Source organism: Saimiri boliviensis, chromosome 10 (genome assembly GCF_048565385.1).
Source record: "Saimiri boliviensis isolate mSaiBol1 chromosome 10, mSaiBol1.pri, whole genome shotgun sequence".
NCBI classification, from domain to species: Eukaryota; Metazoa; Chordata; class Mammalia; order Primates; family Cebidae; genus Saimiri; species Saimiri boliviensis.
In genome coordinates this window covers 98,073,376-98,089,599 of record NC_133458.1, presented here as the reverse complement: position 1 = coordinate 98,089,599, position 16,224 = coordinate 98,073,376, and the positions used below count along the sequence as shown (strand labels likewise).

General features: G+C 36.6%; 1 protein-coding gene across 9 annotated transcripts in view; it reads left to right on the top strand.

The window, feature by feature from the left end:
- Positions 1–16,224, top strand: part of PDE1C (phosphodiesterase 1C) — a 572,342-nt gene that overhangs the window by 510,610 nt on the left and 45,508 nt on the right. Inside the window, exon 18 of one of the 9 annotated variants that reach the window (XM_074379665.1) lies at positions 8,658–15,293. The exons of the other annotated variants lie outside the window; for them this stretch is intronic. Within the exon in view, the coding sequence (XP_074235766.1) occupies positions 8,658–8,671 (14 nt within the window). The 3' untranslated portion in view covers positions 8,672–15,293. Of the gene's footprint in view, positions 1–8,657; positions 15,294–16,224 lie in introns of those variants that run through there. 9 annotated transcript variants of the gene reach the window in all.

Sequence of the window (16,224 nt, the reverse complement as noted above, 5' to 3'; positions counted from 1 at the left end):
TGAGCTTTTGCGATTCTTTTGTTCTGTTTGAATTGATTTGCCAAGCCATTAATAAAAACAGCAGAAGGATACAACTTTACACTTGAGTTGTACTTAAGGTTCATCATGTTGACATTTTGAAAAATGTTTGTTAGTTGCCTATAGGTGAGGCATCATGACCTGCTCTGTGATGAAGCTGGTAGTGAAAGATAGATAGGACCTGTACATAAGTGGAGGTGTACCCTGCTCTGCAGATCTGGGGAGAAAACAGTCAAATAGCAGGCTGTGGGTAGGATGGAGACACGTGTATGTCTTTATTAGACATTGTTTCTGTCTTAGGTTCATTTCCAGAGATTTGAGAAACAATAAATGCTTTGTCACATGGCCATTAATCAGGAGGTGTGCGTTCACTGGTTATACAGACCCTGAGGCCATCATCAGTTTTCTTATTGGCGTCAACACCTGTGTTCCAGTTTTCTCATCTCAAGGGATCACACTCATATTATTCTTTCTTCCAAAAAAATGTCCCCATACTACTTAGGACAATAGTTTTAGATTGTCTTTATATGCCAGAATAAAGAACCGCCCTATTTTAGACACATTAAAACTTCCTTCTAGTTGCTATTTCATTTTATCACCTTAGTTTTCCAATCTCTGCTATTTCTTCCCGCAGGGTTTTGTTTTATCACTTGTAGTTGACACTGGCTGTGCATTAGTCCATGCAGAGCCATAGCAACACTTGAACACACTTACTCGTCTTCAGCACACTCATAGTTGAATTAATCGTATACCCTATATGTAGAAGATGTTATGGAGAATTTTGTATTCTTTACTATTTTTCCCAATTTCTGAAAGAGCCATTTGTTTCTAGGGAACTGTTGATATGATTTTTGACCAAATTCTAATGGATTTGTCATTCTTAGAGGATGGTGGCCTTAGTGACCATTTTTGTTTAAACTTCTAGCCTAGTTTATGTTGTGTAACTACGCAAAAGACAATTGAGTAATAGAAGAGGTTTGGTGTTTTGAGAATTCCTGACATAGGACTTTTTAGTGAAATCTATTTTGCCATTCATCATTTTGTTCTTTATATAAGAATGGTCTCATTTGGGAAACACAAAATTCGTTCATCTGGGAGTTTAGAGGGTATGTGATGATTAGAAAGAGAGGCTTGCCGATTATGCAGCAGATTAACTCTACACAATGGCAGAACAAAGAATTCCATATTGACAGTAAAGGAAGAGTCGATTATGCTGGAGAATATTTGTTGACACTGAAAGGAATTCTTTTGACCAATGCATAGTTTTGACTGACAGTTTACTGATGTACAATGTGAAATACATACCCCACATACCCTGAAATGCTCTTGTCAACTGGCCAGTTGGTGGCTTCTTCTTCCTGAAGGAAAAGCTACTTGCATCAGAAGTCAAATTGTATCAGAAGGTTGCTTGGTGAATTGAACATATAAGGGGACTTAGTTGATGAATTGTGATCTTAAGGTAGAATATCTTGAAATCTGTTTCTATCATTGGGACGGACCTGCCAAGAAGAGTGGATATGGGTCATCTTGCATGTCCTATATCCTGACAGTGCAAGAGGCACCTCTTTATGGCACCCCTTTTCTTGTCTGTTTTCCTGACACATATTAATTCAGCCATCAAATGTGTTAGTATCTTGGAGGAGATTATTATTCTTGTTCACTTTCAGTCATTCTTGATTGCTTTTCTGGGCTTTAATCTTGATGAGACTTCATTGTCTTTAAGGTAGGTGTTCTTGACTTATTTCTCATTATTTTTGTTCACTTTAGACTACCAGATTTTTACTGGCTCTATACCACTCTGAAGGTGTGCCCAGATCATGTGATGTGTAATATAGGCCAAGGAATGTGAACTGGGAAGACAAGCTGTTACCCCATCCTTTTCTCTCACACCCAAGACAGTATCACCATAACAATAACTTTGAATCTCTTCCACTTACCTTAAAAATTAAACCTTTATAACTTCAGTGTTAACTGTTTTTAGTAATGAATTATTTGTAATATACTTCACTATTGGTCATGCCACTGACGTCAAAATCTGCTAATTTGAGTCAGTTTCTACATATAGCTAATCCTGTCCTTTGAGTTTTAAACTTGTTTCTATCTCAGAGGATAATATTTCTTAGCTCTGGGAAGGTATCCCATTGCAGCCTTGTATGTATTGACAGAAAGTAGCATTGTGTTTAATAAAGGAATTGCTTTCAAAGTGAGAATTCAACATCCTTGTAGGTTATTTTTCATGAGTATAGAGGGACCAAACATCTGGAGTACTTTGGGTCCCAATTAAGTCATCGTAAGTTCTGACTAATATCCCATTTCCTTTAGCCATTTGTCTATGAAAACGCCTATGACCTATTGACTTAACATATTTATGTCATGTGGAACATTAATAGTAAAGAAATGCTGTGATTTAACGTGTTTTCTAAAGCATTTACAACCTTATTTTCTCAAGTAGTTTGGCAAGTATATAAACTCTGCACTCCAATGTCTCTGTCCAAGGAAAACAACAAAAAGCCAATAAATGGAGGAGAGAATTGTAATAATAGTTTTAGGTGTCTGTTATTCTCATGCATCTGGTTAAAACTTCACTAATTAAACTCTAAAAGGTATTTTCGATTAAACATTTTGATTTAGATACTTCACTGTCATTTTCTGCTTAATTTTGGAAGCTGTGCTGTAGGTTGACCCAACAACAAGAGTTATTGTCAATTCAGTGATGCTTAAACCCAACATAATTGAGTTTTTTAATGTATTTGGGGGAAATCTATTAAATAATCCATTAAATGTGAGTGAGAAGTGGCCAAACAGGATTAACCAGAAAAAGCTCCTTGTTCCTTTTTTGCTATGGACTTCTGCTCTTGGGAGCATGGAAGCACAAAGCCTATTACTTACTCATGGTTCTAGTATTGCATCTGAGTCATAGCAAATCAGAAGAGTTAGCTCTTTTGCTTATAAACATACATTTCAAATCAATGCATTTTTTATATACTTTTAGGTTCATTGAATGTCCTTATGCTTTTCAAGGAGGGTATATAATGATGAATTATGGTGAATTATAAAGGAACAAGATGGCATGTGACTACCATGGTACTCTTGTAGATTTTCATGTCTTGAAATTCATGTTTATAGTATCAAAATAGCAACTGAAATTGTATACACACATATGTATACACATAGATATATTTGAAACATGATATATGCATCATATATATGATATAGGTAATATAGATGATATATTTGATATACATATATGACATATATATAAGATATATTAATATATATCATATATGATATACTATATTACATATATCACAAATCACCTATACATATATATTATATATAATATGTGAAATTGATGGGTTTAAATAAACTAAATTGTGTTATACTAAGGGGAACTTCTAACATCAATTCATGTTTTTTATATAGGTGGTTAGATCCCAATCTCTTACCAAATAACTACATAGTAGAAATGTCAAATGAAAGTATATTATGGACTCTTTGTTAATAATAAAATTAATCTTTTTAAACAACTTTTTTCTTGCAATTATTGCTACATAAGCTTTCATTGTTTCACTCTGTCTTCTAGACACTAATAATGTACCATTGTATTTTTAAAGGAGTCTGGTTTGACAGAGGGAATTAAAATTTCATAACTACTGGGGAAAGTGTGATTTTTCTTTTTTCCTTAATACCTACGTTCAAAATGTTTAAAATAAAACTTAGTAATCATGAAATAAACATTTTCTCCTAGAAAAATGATATTTTGTCAGATTCTATGCAAGGGACTGGAGAAATACAAGTAACAATACATTTGCCAAAAGAACCTGTGTTAACATTATAAAAATTATTCAAAATAACTACCTTTGAAGTAAATATGTTCCAAAGGCAGAACCTAACAGTAGCTACATTGGGAATGCCATTTCTTGTCTAGACACCCACATGTTTAAAAAAAGCTATTAAAATACAATATTCAGCAAGTATTCAAGCTTCCCCACTTTGCACATTTTCTTAGCATTCTCCACCAAAGGGCACTCTGCTTTCCAAGTGAGGACATCTACATTTCATAAGTATTATCCCTCTACAATATATGCTATTTTTATTCTGTGCCCTGGAGTCATAGTGAAAGCATGAGAAAATATTTGTTTGTTTCTTCCACTCATTTGGAATCTTTTCTGCTTTTCCTGAACTAAGAGTAGTCGGAATGTTTCAGGTCTAAAATTCAAGCCTCACTTAGTTGATCTGAAGGACTTTTTTTATGGTCCTCGACATCTTCCTGACTTCACAGATTCAAAGACTGATCAGAAACAAAACTCTTTCGTGCAGACAAGTGTGCTTAACTCTACCCTCTCCTGCACCTCTGTGAATCAGGGAGGTTGACTTACCATCAGAGGAGTTGTAGGAGTTAATGATGCCTGACTTTTACTTGTCTGCTAGAAGTGGGCCAGGCCCTGGGGGCATTTAGAGAGTTTAGTGTTTTAATCATTTCCTTTGTGTTGATGCATTACATTCTTAAAACAGAGCATTATAGCAGTAAGATACCTTGGGCAATGTAGGACAGAACAGAGACAGTTGTTCACATAATTTATGCTGGAAAGAACGTGCTAAATAAAAAAAGAGAGAAAGCAACAATGGTAAAAAGGAAGAGTTTAACATCATTGTTATTTTCAGTGGTAGCACAGATACAATGGAGCTAAAGGACAGACAAAGAGGGAAAGGGTTGGACCTGAGAACTATTAGGTTACTGCAAAAGTAAATATGGTTTTTGCCATTGAAAGTAATGGTAACGACTGCAATTACTTTTGCACTAACCTAACCATTCTTTGTACAGTTTTTATTCTGTGTGTTTGGATCAAATGGGTAAATTTTAGGAGATAATGGCCTAGGCAAGGTTTTAAGAAGTTACATTCCCACAAATGTCATCTCTCTCTATCTGTCTGTCTATCTATCTATCAATTAATCATCTGGTTTATCTATGTGTCTGTCTCTTTTATTTTTCTGTGCTGGAATAATACATAATGAGATGATTTTGTCTTAGCAGTGCTGTAGCGTGGATATTATTTGTAGTGAAAATTAATTTAACATAATCCTATTATAATATGCTCTATTGTTTAGGGCAAGGATAAAGCAGGCATACATTGAAAATAGCCCTTTAAAATAGCTGTCAAGTATGTATTTGTGAGCTAGGACAATGAAATACATACCTGGTTAAAGCCTAACAGGTAGCTCTAAAATTATGTTTTTTCTTAGTGTTTTCTTATTATTAAAAAACAAAACCAGGACCCATTCATATGCCCAATAGAAATCTTACAGGACATTTGAAATTGATTTTGATTTCTCTACACATATTTTTTCATTTTGTTTTTTATTTAGAGTTTATAATTTGTCAGGTGTGTGCTGATTCACTTTGCTGTTTTTGTAGAAAGTTGACTCCAAGCAGAGGCAGCTATGATATAGAGTTACTAGGACCTGAAAATCTGGTTTTTGAATTCCAGCTCTCTCTTCAGCCAAGTCAGCTTACTTTTTTGAGTTTAGAAGATAGTTGAATCAGGCTGTAAAAAAAATCAAATCCAAGAAAAATGGAAGAGAAATGCGTTTAAAATGTTTTTTAAGCCCAGTGACAAATTCTGATGAGGGCTGCCTCATTGACACTCCATTTGTGATCCAGAAATAAACATTATGATGAATAAACACATTTTTAGAATCAATTCATGTTAACTTGAACTTTAATCTTCTTCTAGACCCATTTAACTTTAAATCACATGGTTTTAAGGTCTACATCCAGCATCTGGATGTACCTGTGGGAGCAGCGTGGTACCATACAGTAAATTTCCCATTTTTCTAAATGAAGTTGCTGAAACATGATTATTTGCTTTCATAGAGTAAATACGTTTCTGTGAATTCATATACTGTGTATTTGCACTTCAGGATTTAAAGTCCTCACAGCTTTACTATGTGAGATATAGAAAGTCTTGGGTTGAGGGGCAAGCACTTAAATATGTTCCTGAATTATTCCAAGAATTGGCAAAAGAGTTTCCATTTCAATTTATCAGTCACTCTTAAAAGAGTGGGTGGATTTAACTACTTTTTGTGGCCTTCAAAAAGCCATGCATCTCAGTTACACACAGAGTGGCCTTTTAACAGTTTGTCTTCAGGGTCCTCATTTTCATATACTTTGTAGTCTTGCAGATGCTTACTCAATTTCAGTTTATATTGAAAACAAATACATAAAACCAAATATAATGAAAGAGAGAATGTAGAGTGAAAAAGGGGACCAGCCTCATTTACAGACCATATCAAAGTTGCCTGAAGAGCAGGTGTTCCTTCTCTGGGAGATTTGTTCCATAGAAAGCCATCCATAATTGGCCGCCTTCATAGGGAATATAAATATTTTGACATATCATACCTTACTATTAAATAAAATATGTAATTAATGTGTTTATTATTTTCTTTTTAATTTTTATTCCATGTTGTGAAAGTCAAAATTAGAAAATGTGTGGAGGGAAATCTACTTATCAACACACCTTTTCAGTCCCATCTGCCTCATGCTTATTCCATTCTCTTCTTTTTCATTAATAAAAAATTTATTGAGCATATGTTATTTGTTAGGCATTGCACCACATGCAAGGAGTGTTCAAAATGATAAATGAGATATTTTCCCTGCTCTCAAGGAGTCAGCAGTCTGGGTTGGAGCATTGTTTTGCAGATAGCTATGACATAGGCACCATAGGGTATTTCTTAAGTGCCTTAAGAAATTCACAAACAGAAATTACTTTTAGAGGGCATGTGTTTGGGAAGGCCACGGATGATCATTCAGGTCATCTGGTATATCAGACATATTCTACAGACCCAACTGTAGAACACACGATTTTTGTTCTTTTACTGCTGGTTGTATTTAATGACAGTAAATACAGGCACAGCTTAAGACATATAAACTTCTTTTATTCAGTCTTTCCCACCACCCCTTGACCTAACACTGGAGGGGAGGATGGAGATCCCCAGCCAGAGGGAACACTCCACCATCTCACCCATAAGCAGTATTAGAAATGGAGGAAGATCTCCTTTGGAGTTCCTTAAGACCCTAGATAGGCCTCTTTCCATCTATGAGACCCAGCAGTCTGGATCGTGCATCACTCGCCTTATTGGCCAGGTGGGGCTCACTGAGTTTAATAGTGGTCCTTATCAGCTGTCCCCAGCTATCTGTCTCTAGCTTCTTTCCATCCAATGGGTCTGTTATTAAAAAAATCAAACCCAACCTTCTGTTATCCTAACAAAATTGGGTTTTACCTTTGAGGGTCTGGGGACATCTCTGAATATGGTTAGTATTATGATGACTCTAAAAGAAGCCTCATGACATATGACCCCAAGTTGATAATGGTAGAGCCAGAGTGCTAAGAACAGAGTCCTGTATTGCAATTCCCATGTGGACCAAACCGTGCATAGACTATCAGCATCAGTGGAAAATTTCTCATCCTTGATTTCAGCTTTTGTTAATCTCCTTCTCTCACTGGCAGGTTTATCAGTGCTAGTATTGGAGTAAAGTGATTGGTCTGAAGCCTTACTTTCATCTGTTGTTTCTCCCAAATGGGTGAAGGTGTTAATGGAGAGTAAACATAATGAACAGTCAAGAACAAAATAAAGTTAGAGGGACAGCAGGAAGCTTGGATCAATGGCCCCTGGAAAATTGAGAATTGATTGTAATTACAATAGATCAGAAGGAGCTCTCCTATCTCCCAGTGAGTTTTCTGCTACATTCAGCTAAATCTTAGGAGAGTATCTTAGTCCTTAAAGTTGAATGGGAAACTTTCCTTGTCCTATAAAGGCTTCTAACATCTCCGTAGATTATGGTGTTACCCTTCATAAAGTCCAGACCACTGTACTGCTAGCCCACTGGAGCTCTGCACAGGAGGGAACAGTTTTTAACTATGAAGCATGATGACTTGCTGAGCGTGTAACACTAATAGGAAGAAATAATATGGTGGGTTTGTCGTTGCTGTTTTAAATTCTGTCAAAGACCTTTGAGGTTACCTGGGGTAGGGCATACCAGGTTAAAAAAAAATCCGATATTGTTTTTATTAACTTAGTCCTGCTTCCATCTTTGTCTTCTTCCTCCACCCTCCTTGCTCTGGGTCCAGTGAAGAACTCAGGTGATTCACCCATCTGCACAATGATTTGGGCTAGGATGCGTCTTGCTTTAAATGTCTCTGGGAAACTTCTGAGTGTGGGGCAAGAATTCTGAGAGAGAGGAGCATTGCTTTTTGTATGAAAACAGTTGGGATTAGATGAATCTGATTTCTTCCAATCCCACTGACCTTCAGACAGATTGACCAGATCTAGCAACAAAACTGTCATCTTGATTGGAAAAGAAGGTGGCTTAATATCCATATTGCATGATCAATTGTTTGCTAGTTTATAGCAACTATTAAGATTTCAAATGTACTGGTATTCACAGTTTTACACTAAGATTTTCCCCTTATAGATGGAATAAACCTTGTTATGAAGGAGACAGCAATGACACTATGGACATGTTTAATTGGGTTCCCCATTTTTTTTTGTCCCCTAGATTTTCTTCTCCTCAGACTTGGAGGGCGGAGTGGGGGGAAAGGCAGCATTGACACTTTTCTTTTTCTTTTTCTTTTTTTCAGATTCAGAAGAGTAAAAAGACCTCATAGACAATAAAAGAGGCTGCCAATGTCTTTCATCATTCTAGCTGAGCTTCTTCATTCTCCTTCTTCTCCTTCTTCCACAAAGACCCGTATCTGGAGAAGGTGTACAACTTTCAAAAACAAGCCCCCCCTCCAACCCTTGGCCTTCTCTCACACCATCTCCTACCAGGGGATGACTCTTTGGGGGTTGGTTTGAGGTCTTAGAACTCTGGGAGATAGTCCCCTGAGCAAACCAAACAACTTGAGATTTTTACTCTTTAACAGAAATAAAACATGAAGGGGCATCCTCAAAATCCTTTGCTAATGACCTGGCTTTCAAGGCACCTGTCTTACCTGATGAGAATGGACATCTTGGATATGCTGGGAGAGGCCTGAAAAAAGCCACACACACAGTAATTGCCATTTTATGACTGTCAATGCTGTTACTTTAAATGTTGTCATTTTTGCACTGGCTACTGACAATACAGCCATGCTAACATTCATCACAGCAAAGATGATGATTCCCGTCTCTGGTTCCTTTCCTGAGTCAGGAACATTAGTTTAATCCAATTTCATTTCAGACTTAAAGTTGTTTTTATGCTTTTTCCCCCCACATGTATAATATGTAATTTTGTTTTCTAAAAAAAAAAAAAAAAGATTATTGTATAGGAATCTTTATTTGATGCTTAATTTATTTTCTCTGTGCATTCATTAGTATAAACCTGAATGTTCAGCTGATGGCCATACTGTTGAGTGGGAACCTATTGTTTTCACTGGTAGCATCTGTAACTAAGTGGTTACTGATATTTTTACCACTGGCTGGTCATCTTCTTTTGGATATCTGTGGTTTGACTTCATCACTCTTCTTTTTATTCAGTAAAGTGCTAAAGGAATTAGTATCAGGAAGATATGGCAGATAATTCTTTGCATTTTAGCGAGTTTTAAAAATACAAGGTAGAAGTGGATTAATAGCATGAATAAAAAATAAGAATAGTAGATGTAGCATGGAAAGAGAATAGCATTGCAGCCCCGTTGAAACCAGATTACAGGTGGGATCTAAGGGAGTGCAAGTAAAGTGCAATTTTATGGGTCTAAATGATGTGATTTGGATAAAAGTATTCTTAAAATGGGGTTTGGTTACATAGGAATCTCTGAGTCCTTCCCAAGAGTAAAGCACATGCTGGTGATGAAGTGGGGATTAGTAATAGGAAGAAAGGGAGCGAGGCAATAGTTTTAAGTGTATTCCCCACTACAGATTTAATTTCTACATAAAAAAAAGCATGAAAACAGATATTTAAACGTCCTTTCCTTACTAAGGTGAAATATTGGCATTTTTTTCAGAAAGAGACTGTATGTGGTCTACCAAGACCTTTGCCTTGCTGAGATGTTCCCCCAACAGAAAAATTTGTAGAACTTTGTTGTATAGAATGCACAGCAGCATGCTGATGTTTAAACAGATTTCTTCTGACAGCTTTACGTTTTGCCTTGGAGAAACACTTAGGTTTTTCTGTTATGCTCCCTGCTTCCTAACAATGACCTCACTACGTAATATGGCCACAAATTCAAATGGCTTCAAGAACCTAACAGGTCAAGTAAGTGAATAAAACAAGACATGTAATATCAGTCATTGTGGTAAATGGCAATTCGTAGTAAGCCTTTGTATCAGTGAGACAGGAAGGAGCAATGGGGACTTTAAGAAATTGGAGAGGGTGAGTGCTGTCAAAAAGGGGTAGTCGGTAGGCAGCTACTGGATTTGAGCTGTGAGGCGATGGGGGTCTTAGATACCTAGGATTTGATATAAACCCTCTCCAAATTTTCACATATTGACAACTAACTCAAAGACTTACAAACACTGTGCTAGTCAAATGAAATACGCCTGTAAGCTGTGTTCAATCTATGGGACATCATTTTGCAAACTATGTTCTTAGAGGTGGTATGATTTTGTATTGAAATTAAATATAACCAAGTGTATGTCAATTTTTGACCTTGGAACCTGGACCTTTAGCTCATTTATATTCTGTATTTTTGTATGTGGAGCTTTTTGGCCAGCCAAAATAGAAAGTCTACAGCTTCCATTTTATAATCCAACAAGCTACATGCAACAACATTTGAAAAAGAAACAGGAATATAGCCATGTTTTTCTAGCACTGATAAAAATGGAAATGGTTTTCATTTACTTTAAGTCATTAATCAACTGAAAAAGAATGGAAAGAGAATTTCATTCCTTAAAGAATGAAAAGTGACACCAAAAACTCTCAGTGAAGTAGAACAAGACTCCATGTAACTCACTCTTAGCTTAAAATCTTTAAAAAGTGTTTTAAAGGGGTATTGAGTAAAAATGCAAAGTTATCTATTAAAAGTACAAACTGCTATATTAGATGATGCTATGGTTTGATACTGGAGCTGACAAAACATTAAAATAATTATTCCAAATAGTGCTGACTGGAACAGCAACATTTCCAAAGCTCTAGCTTATTTTCTGTGGTCTTTTAATTCTCTTGAACTAGTTTTCTTCAAGTTAAACAGCAATTTTGGACAAGCATTATTTTGTTGCACAGATTATGGCATCTTCCTCTAGCTTACAAACACACAGCAAGGGCTTACACTCCTGAATTAAGAATTGACCAGTATGTGGGGACAGTAATAGGGACAGTCCTACCACAGACATAACCACACACTCTACACGTTCCCGGGTAAAATGTGACAAATCGAGTTAGCCCTTGAATTTGGGTCCCCATATCACCAAGTAGCTCTATATTTAAGTTGTGTTAATGTGGTATGTTTCAGTGGCATAATGACCCATTCTTATGGAGGCCTTTGTTCCATTTGTGTGTGTGTGTGCCAACTTTCTTAGGTTATGAGCCCTAATAGTTTATGGCAGCAGGCAAGAGACTCATTTCTAACCCATTAAATTCAAATGGACTTTGTTCTGTCAATTTCATTTCTGGAGCTTTTAAAAACCACTGAAAACATCTGACATGATCCCATTGTGGATCTGATACACTTAAACAGTAAAATAATACCTAAACATCTGAGAGCCAAATAATAACCTAGTGCACATGTGATTCATTTGTAGAATTTAAGTCATGATATTATATTTTCTACTTGGACCATGTCTTTAAATACAAAAGTGAAAAGTAAAAAGCAACATTATCACGGGATATGAGACAGTAACCCAAAAAGTTGGAGACCAGTTTGTTATCCATGTTTTGGAAGTATGGATACTGTTTATTTTAGTATCACTTCTCTCATGGGTCACTTTTCTTTAGACAGATAGATTGATAGATAAATAGATGATGTAACATATTCTCTTCTTTCTTAATCTATGAGCAGAGATTTTGATGATGGAAATTACTTTGTAGCATTCCCCACAAAGCCTAGGAAAAACAATAGGAAAAAAAGCACGAAATCTTTTTCTTGTAGTGAAATAGAGAAGAGTCTGAGACTGGAAACCTGTGTATGTAGTGTTCTATCCCAAATAAAGAGAATTCAGGGAATTCAGGCAACATTTTTTTTCCTAATTGGAAACTTTGTTGATTCTGAGATGCCCACACACCCCACAGGAGATGCAGTGCTGGCCCACCACAGTGCTTGGAACATGGTCAGCATTCAGGAAACACATGCAGAATCATCTAACTGAATTCCACTATCTACTTGTGAATGCAAACAAAATTCAAATATCCCTGAAAATGTATTCAGCATCTCCTATATGCCAAGCACATTGCTAAAGGCTTATCTTCTTATCTTCTAAGTATATGCAGGCATACCCTACTCACACAAATAGCTTATCATAAGAGATGGGAAATTGCAGGTAATTTGGGAGAAATTGTCCTAGCCAAATGTATGAAAAAATAAAATAAAGACTTTTCTATGGCCTCCTGATTTAAGAAAAAAAAAAACAAAACAATAAAACAGGATTCATTTGAGAATGTCTTTCCAAAAGGGATGATGACAGCAATCTCTATGAAACATCAGTAGATTTACTGAAAATCCAAGTTGAAACTTTTAAAACCTTGAACAGAATATCCTGAAGCAAATAGGAGATCCTCTATGTGCAGCATGAGGAATCACTGCATAGTTCTGCTCCACCAATAATATGATTGATACAGCACCGAACAATGGTGACATTAGATGTTAAAGAACATAATGTTGCAATAATGATGTTATATTGGATCTTATTCATGAACAAATGGAAAGTAATACTTATAATTTATCCACTGTGATCCATGATTAAAGCCCTCATTATCACTGAGAAAATGAATTTAATGAAAAAATTGCAATGAGCAGTGATGATATTCCTATAATAAAACCTCTCTTTGGGGATCAAGAGACATATTACCTGCCAAAGCCAGATTTTAGTTTTTAAGGTTTCCTCTCACCAAAGACACTGGTGGGCACAGAGGTGACACTAGAATTAGAATGTTGACAAATGTCTAATGTAAAATGACAGAGTCATTTACATTAGACAGTTTATCTGATCGTGAATGTAGGCCCAGGAAGATTAGAAAAATGGAAAGCAGGCTTCTGAAGGTTCTCCTTGGACATTTGTAAAAAGACTGAGTGCTTATCCAGGAATGTGTGAATTAAACAAGAACTGCACCACTGAAATAGCTTCTTGTTTTCATATTAAACAAGGAACAGTTGTGCAGTGGATGACCTGGACTGAAAGATGTATCATGGTCAAGTTTAAATATTATTAATTCCTGATTGTTTTCTTAAATACCCCCACCTGATTCATTTTTAAAAAAATATTGCCAGACATATTTGACATGAATTCATGTTTATTCTGGCTTCTGTTCCCAAGCGGAAGTGGATTAATCCTGGCAATGGCTGGCTTCACTAACTGTACTTGCACCCAGCCTGGGCTGCCATCTGCTGAGCCGGGAGAAGCAGGGAGTGGGGTGTGGGCCCTTTCAGATTGCTCAGGGCACACTCATTCAGTCTCCCCTGAGGAGACCTTGTCACCCTTGGGTGTAAATGCTTGCTGTTGCAGACCAGAGACAGTGCCAACTAGAGACCCATCCTCTCAGCTTTGGTCAGCTTCAGCTGGGATTCCTAAACCTCACTCATGTATTCCTCATGAGTGCTGGCTTCTGAACCTGCAGAATCATTTCTCAGTCAGTCTTTGATGAAGGGTAACTTATTTAAAATAAAGCCCATTAAAACCCAATGGCTATAGAATGGGTTTTTAATAGATTGCCCTGAGACACATCCTTATATAGTCTTTGCTTCCCTCTCATGACCTATCTTGGTGTAGAATTTGTGTACTACTCTCCTTGTCTTTGAGCGGATATATGTGTGATGGTACAGAAATACAGTCACATATTATATTAATATATATAGATGTATAGGAAAAACCTACAGCCATATGTATTGTCCAGTAACTGATTCTAGAGGTAGAACTATAGAGAATACATTTCCTTTTTTCTTGCTTTGATGATATTTTTGTACAATTTTATATGCTGTAAAATTTTTAAAAATATATTTGCTATTTTCATTTGTAGAGCTTGGTTAGGTTTTTATCAGCTCTTGTGCTCACTGTACAACCAGATTCCCCCCATCTAATTTAACTGTCTTCTCCTTTTCAAACTCTTTATGCTTTCCTTTTTTTCTCCTATTTTTCTACTCTTTACAAATTTCTTCTTTTGCTTCTGTTCAGGTAACCGATTCTGCTTGCAGTATCATTTTAGCACATACAAACACAAAATAATGGGAAAAATAAAAGCATCTTGTTCCATGTAATTCACATGGGGAAGTTTTGGGTGTCAAAGGTCGCTGGGGATAGATGGGGAGGCAGAAATAGATTGGGAAAAGGAAGAAGGAAGTCTTTATGAGAAATCAGTTACCCAAAGCTAGGTGAGTCACTTCGAGGCAAATATGCTGTTGCTGTTTTCCCTTTGTGTAGAGCACAATTTTTGCACTCACAGGTTTTTCTCTTTAGGATACATAACATCCTAAAGAGACCCTACTCACCATGGGTCTGTAGGCTCTCTCCTCATGAGGGCACTAGGCATGTGTGAATGGAGAACTCAACCCATCTCCTCAGCTTTAGATGTTGCTGCTGTTCAGCTGGCTTTGCGAGAGATATCTAGATTAATATCAAGAATGTTTAGCAAGACTCAAAAGAGAGAGGCAAGCAGAACCCAAACTCAAACCTCCAAACAATATCTAGCTGAATAAATAGTTCTTTGGAGGAATAAGGAAGAGATTTCTGGATGTGTTCTGAGAACGCTCTTCCAAAAGGGAAGATGGTAATATGGATTTGTTTTGATTTCATGGCAGTGATAGAGTGTACTTCCATGATGTGAAATACACTTCTGGCAGGTAAAATGCAGGTTGTAATTTGCATTTGTACATCACAGGGCAAAAGAATGGCCATCCATTCTAAGGAAGAGTGTATCCAAATGCCATAGCATCTATCTCCAAATGCAAAATTACATCGTAAGGATTCATGTAAAAAAAGAGTATACTGAGCTGCTCTCAGAAAAATTAATGATGTGTTTATTGTAAATCTTTATTGCACAGGTGAGCCTGACAGTCCTTCAATGTATAATGTTCCCCCCGCATCTAGCAATGCATAAGTACTTGTATGTTCTTCTGATGACCAAATAAAAATGCGTTAACCTCTTAATTGGAGTTGGAAAAATGAAAAGGCTGTTTTTATTTTCCTTTGAATGTTTCTCATTGTTATCTGTGTTCTGTCTCAGATATAGGGCTGCCCAAACTCACTCAACCATCTGTCTCTTTTATATTCCCTTAAACACCTCATAATACCCAGGCACCAAGTGCTTTTGCCTGCACACTGAAAGACATATACAGAGTATGATTATATCACGTTTCATTTCACCAGTTTTGACTAGGAGGGATGAAGTAAATGGGTTATCAGAAGCTCCTCAGAGGCATAAGAATTCTCAGCATTCGTGGAATTACGCTGGCTTCCATATGTTTAATTTTCTTTGGGGTACAATGATATTATAATTTCACAGCCCTGCGTGCTAGCTGTTTGAATTGCAAACTTTTTCTTTCTCCTATTCTTGAAAGGGGCATATTTGGCAATATTTTCCTGCTCCAGCCATGAACATAAGGAGTCTGACTAGGGAATACAGATGTTCCTTGACTTATCATGGGGTCATGTCCTGATAAACCCATTGTGGGTTTGAAAAATCATAAGTCAAAAATGCATTTAATAGGCCTAGCCTACCAGCCAGGTTTGCATCGTAGCTTAGGCTATCCTGCCTTAGGCATACACAAGACACATTATCACAGAGTTGGCTAAAATTCACATAATGCAAAGAATATTATATAGTAAAGTGTTGAATAGCTCATGTAATTTATTGAATACTGTTCTGAAAGTGAAAAACAGAATGGTTGTATGTGGTTTCTAGTGATTGTGTATTGCTTTCCCATTATCATGAAATCCAAAAATTTAAGTTGGGCCATCATCAGTCAGGGACTCTGTGTAGTCATTACTCCTGTTTATGGGAATAAAAGTGGTTTACATCCTGTATGGCACCCAGCCTGATGCCTTCCAACCAGCTCCTGAAAGAGAACCCTCTAGTGGTGATAC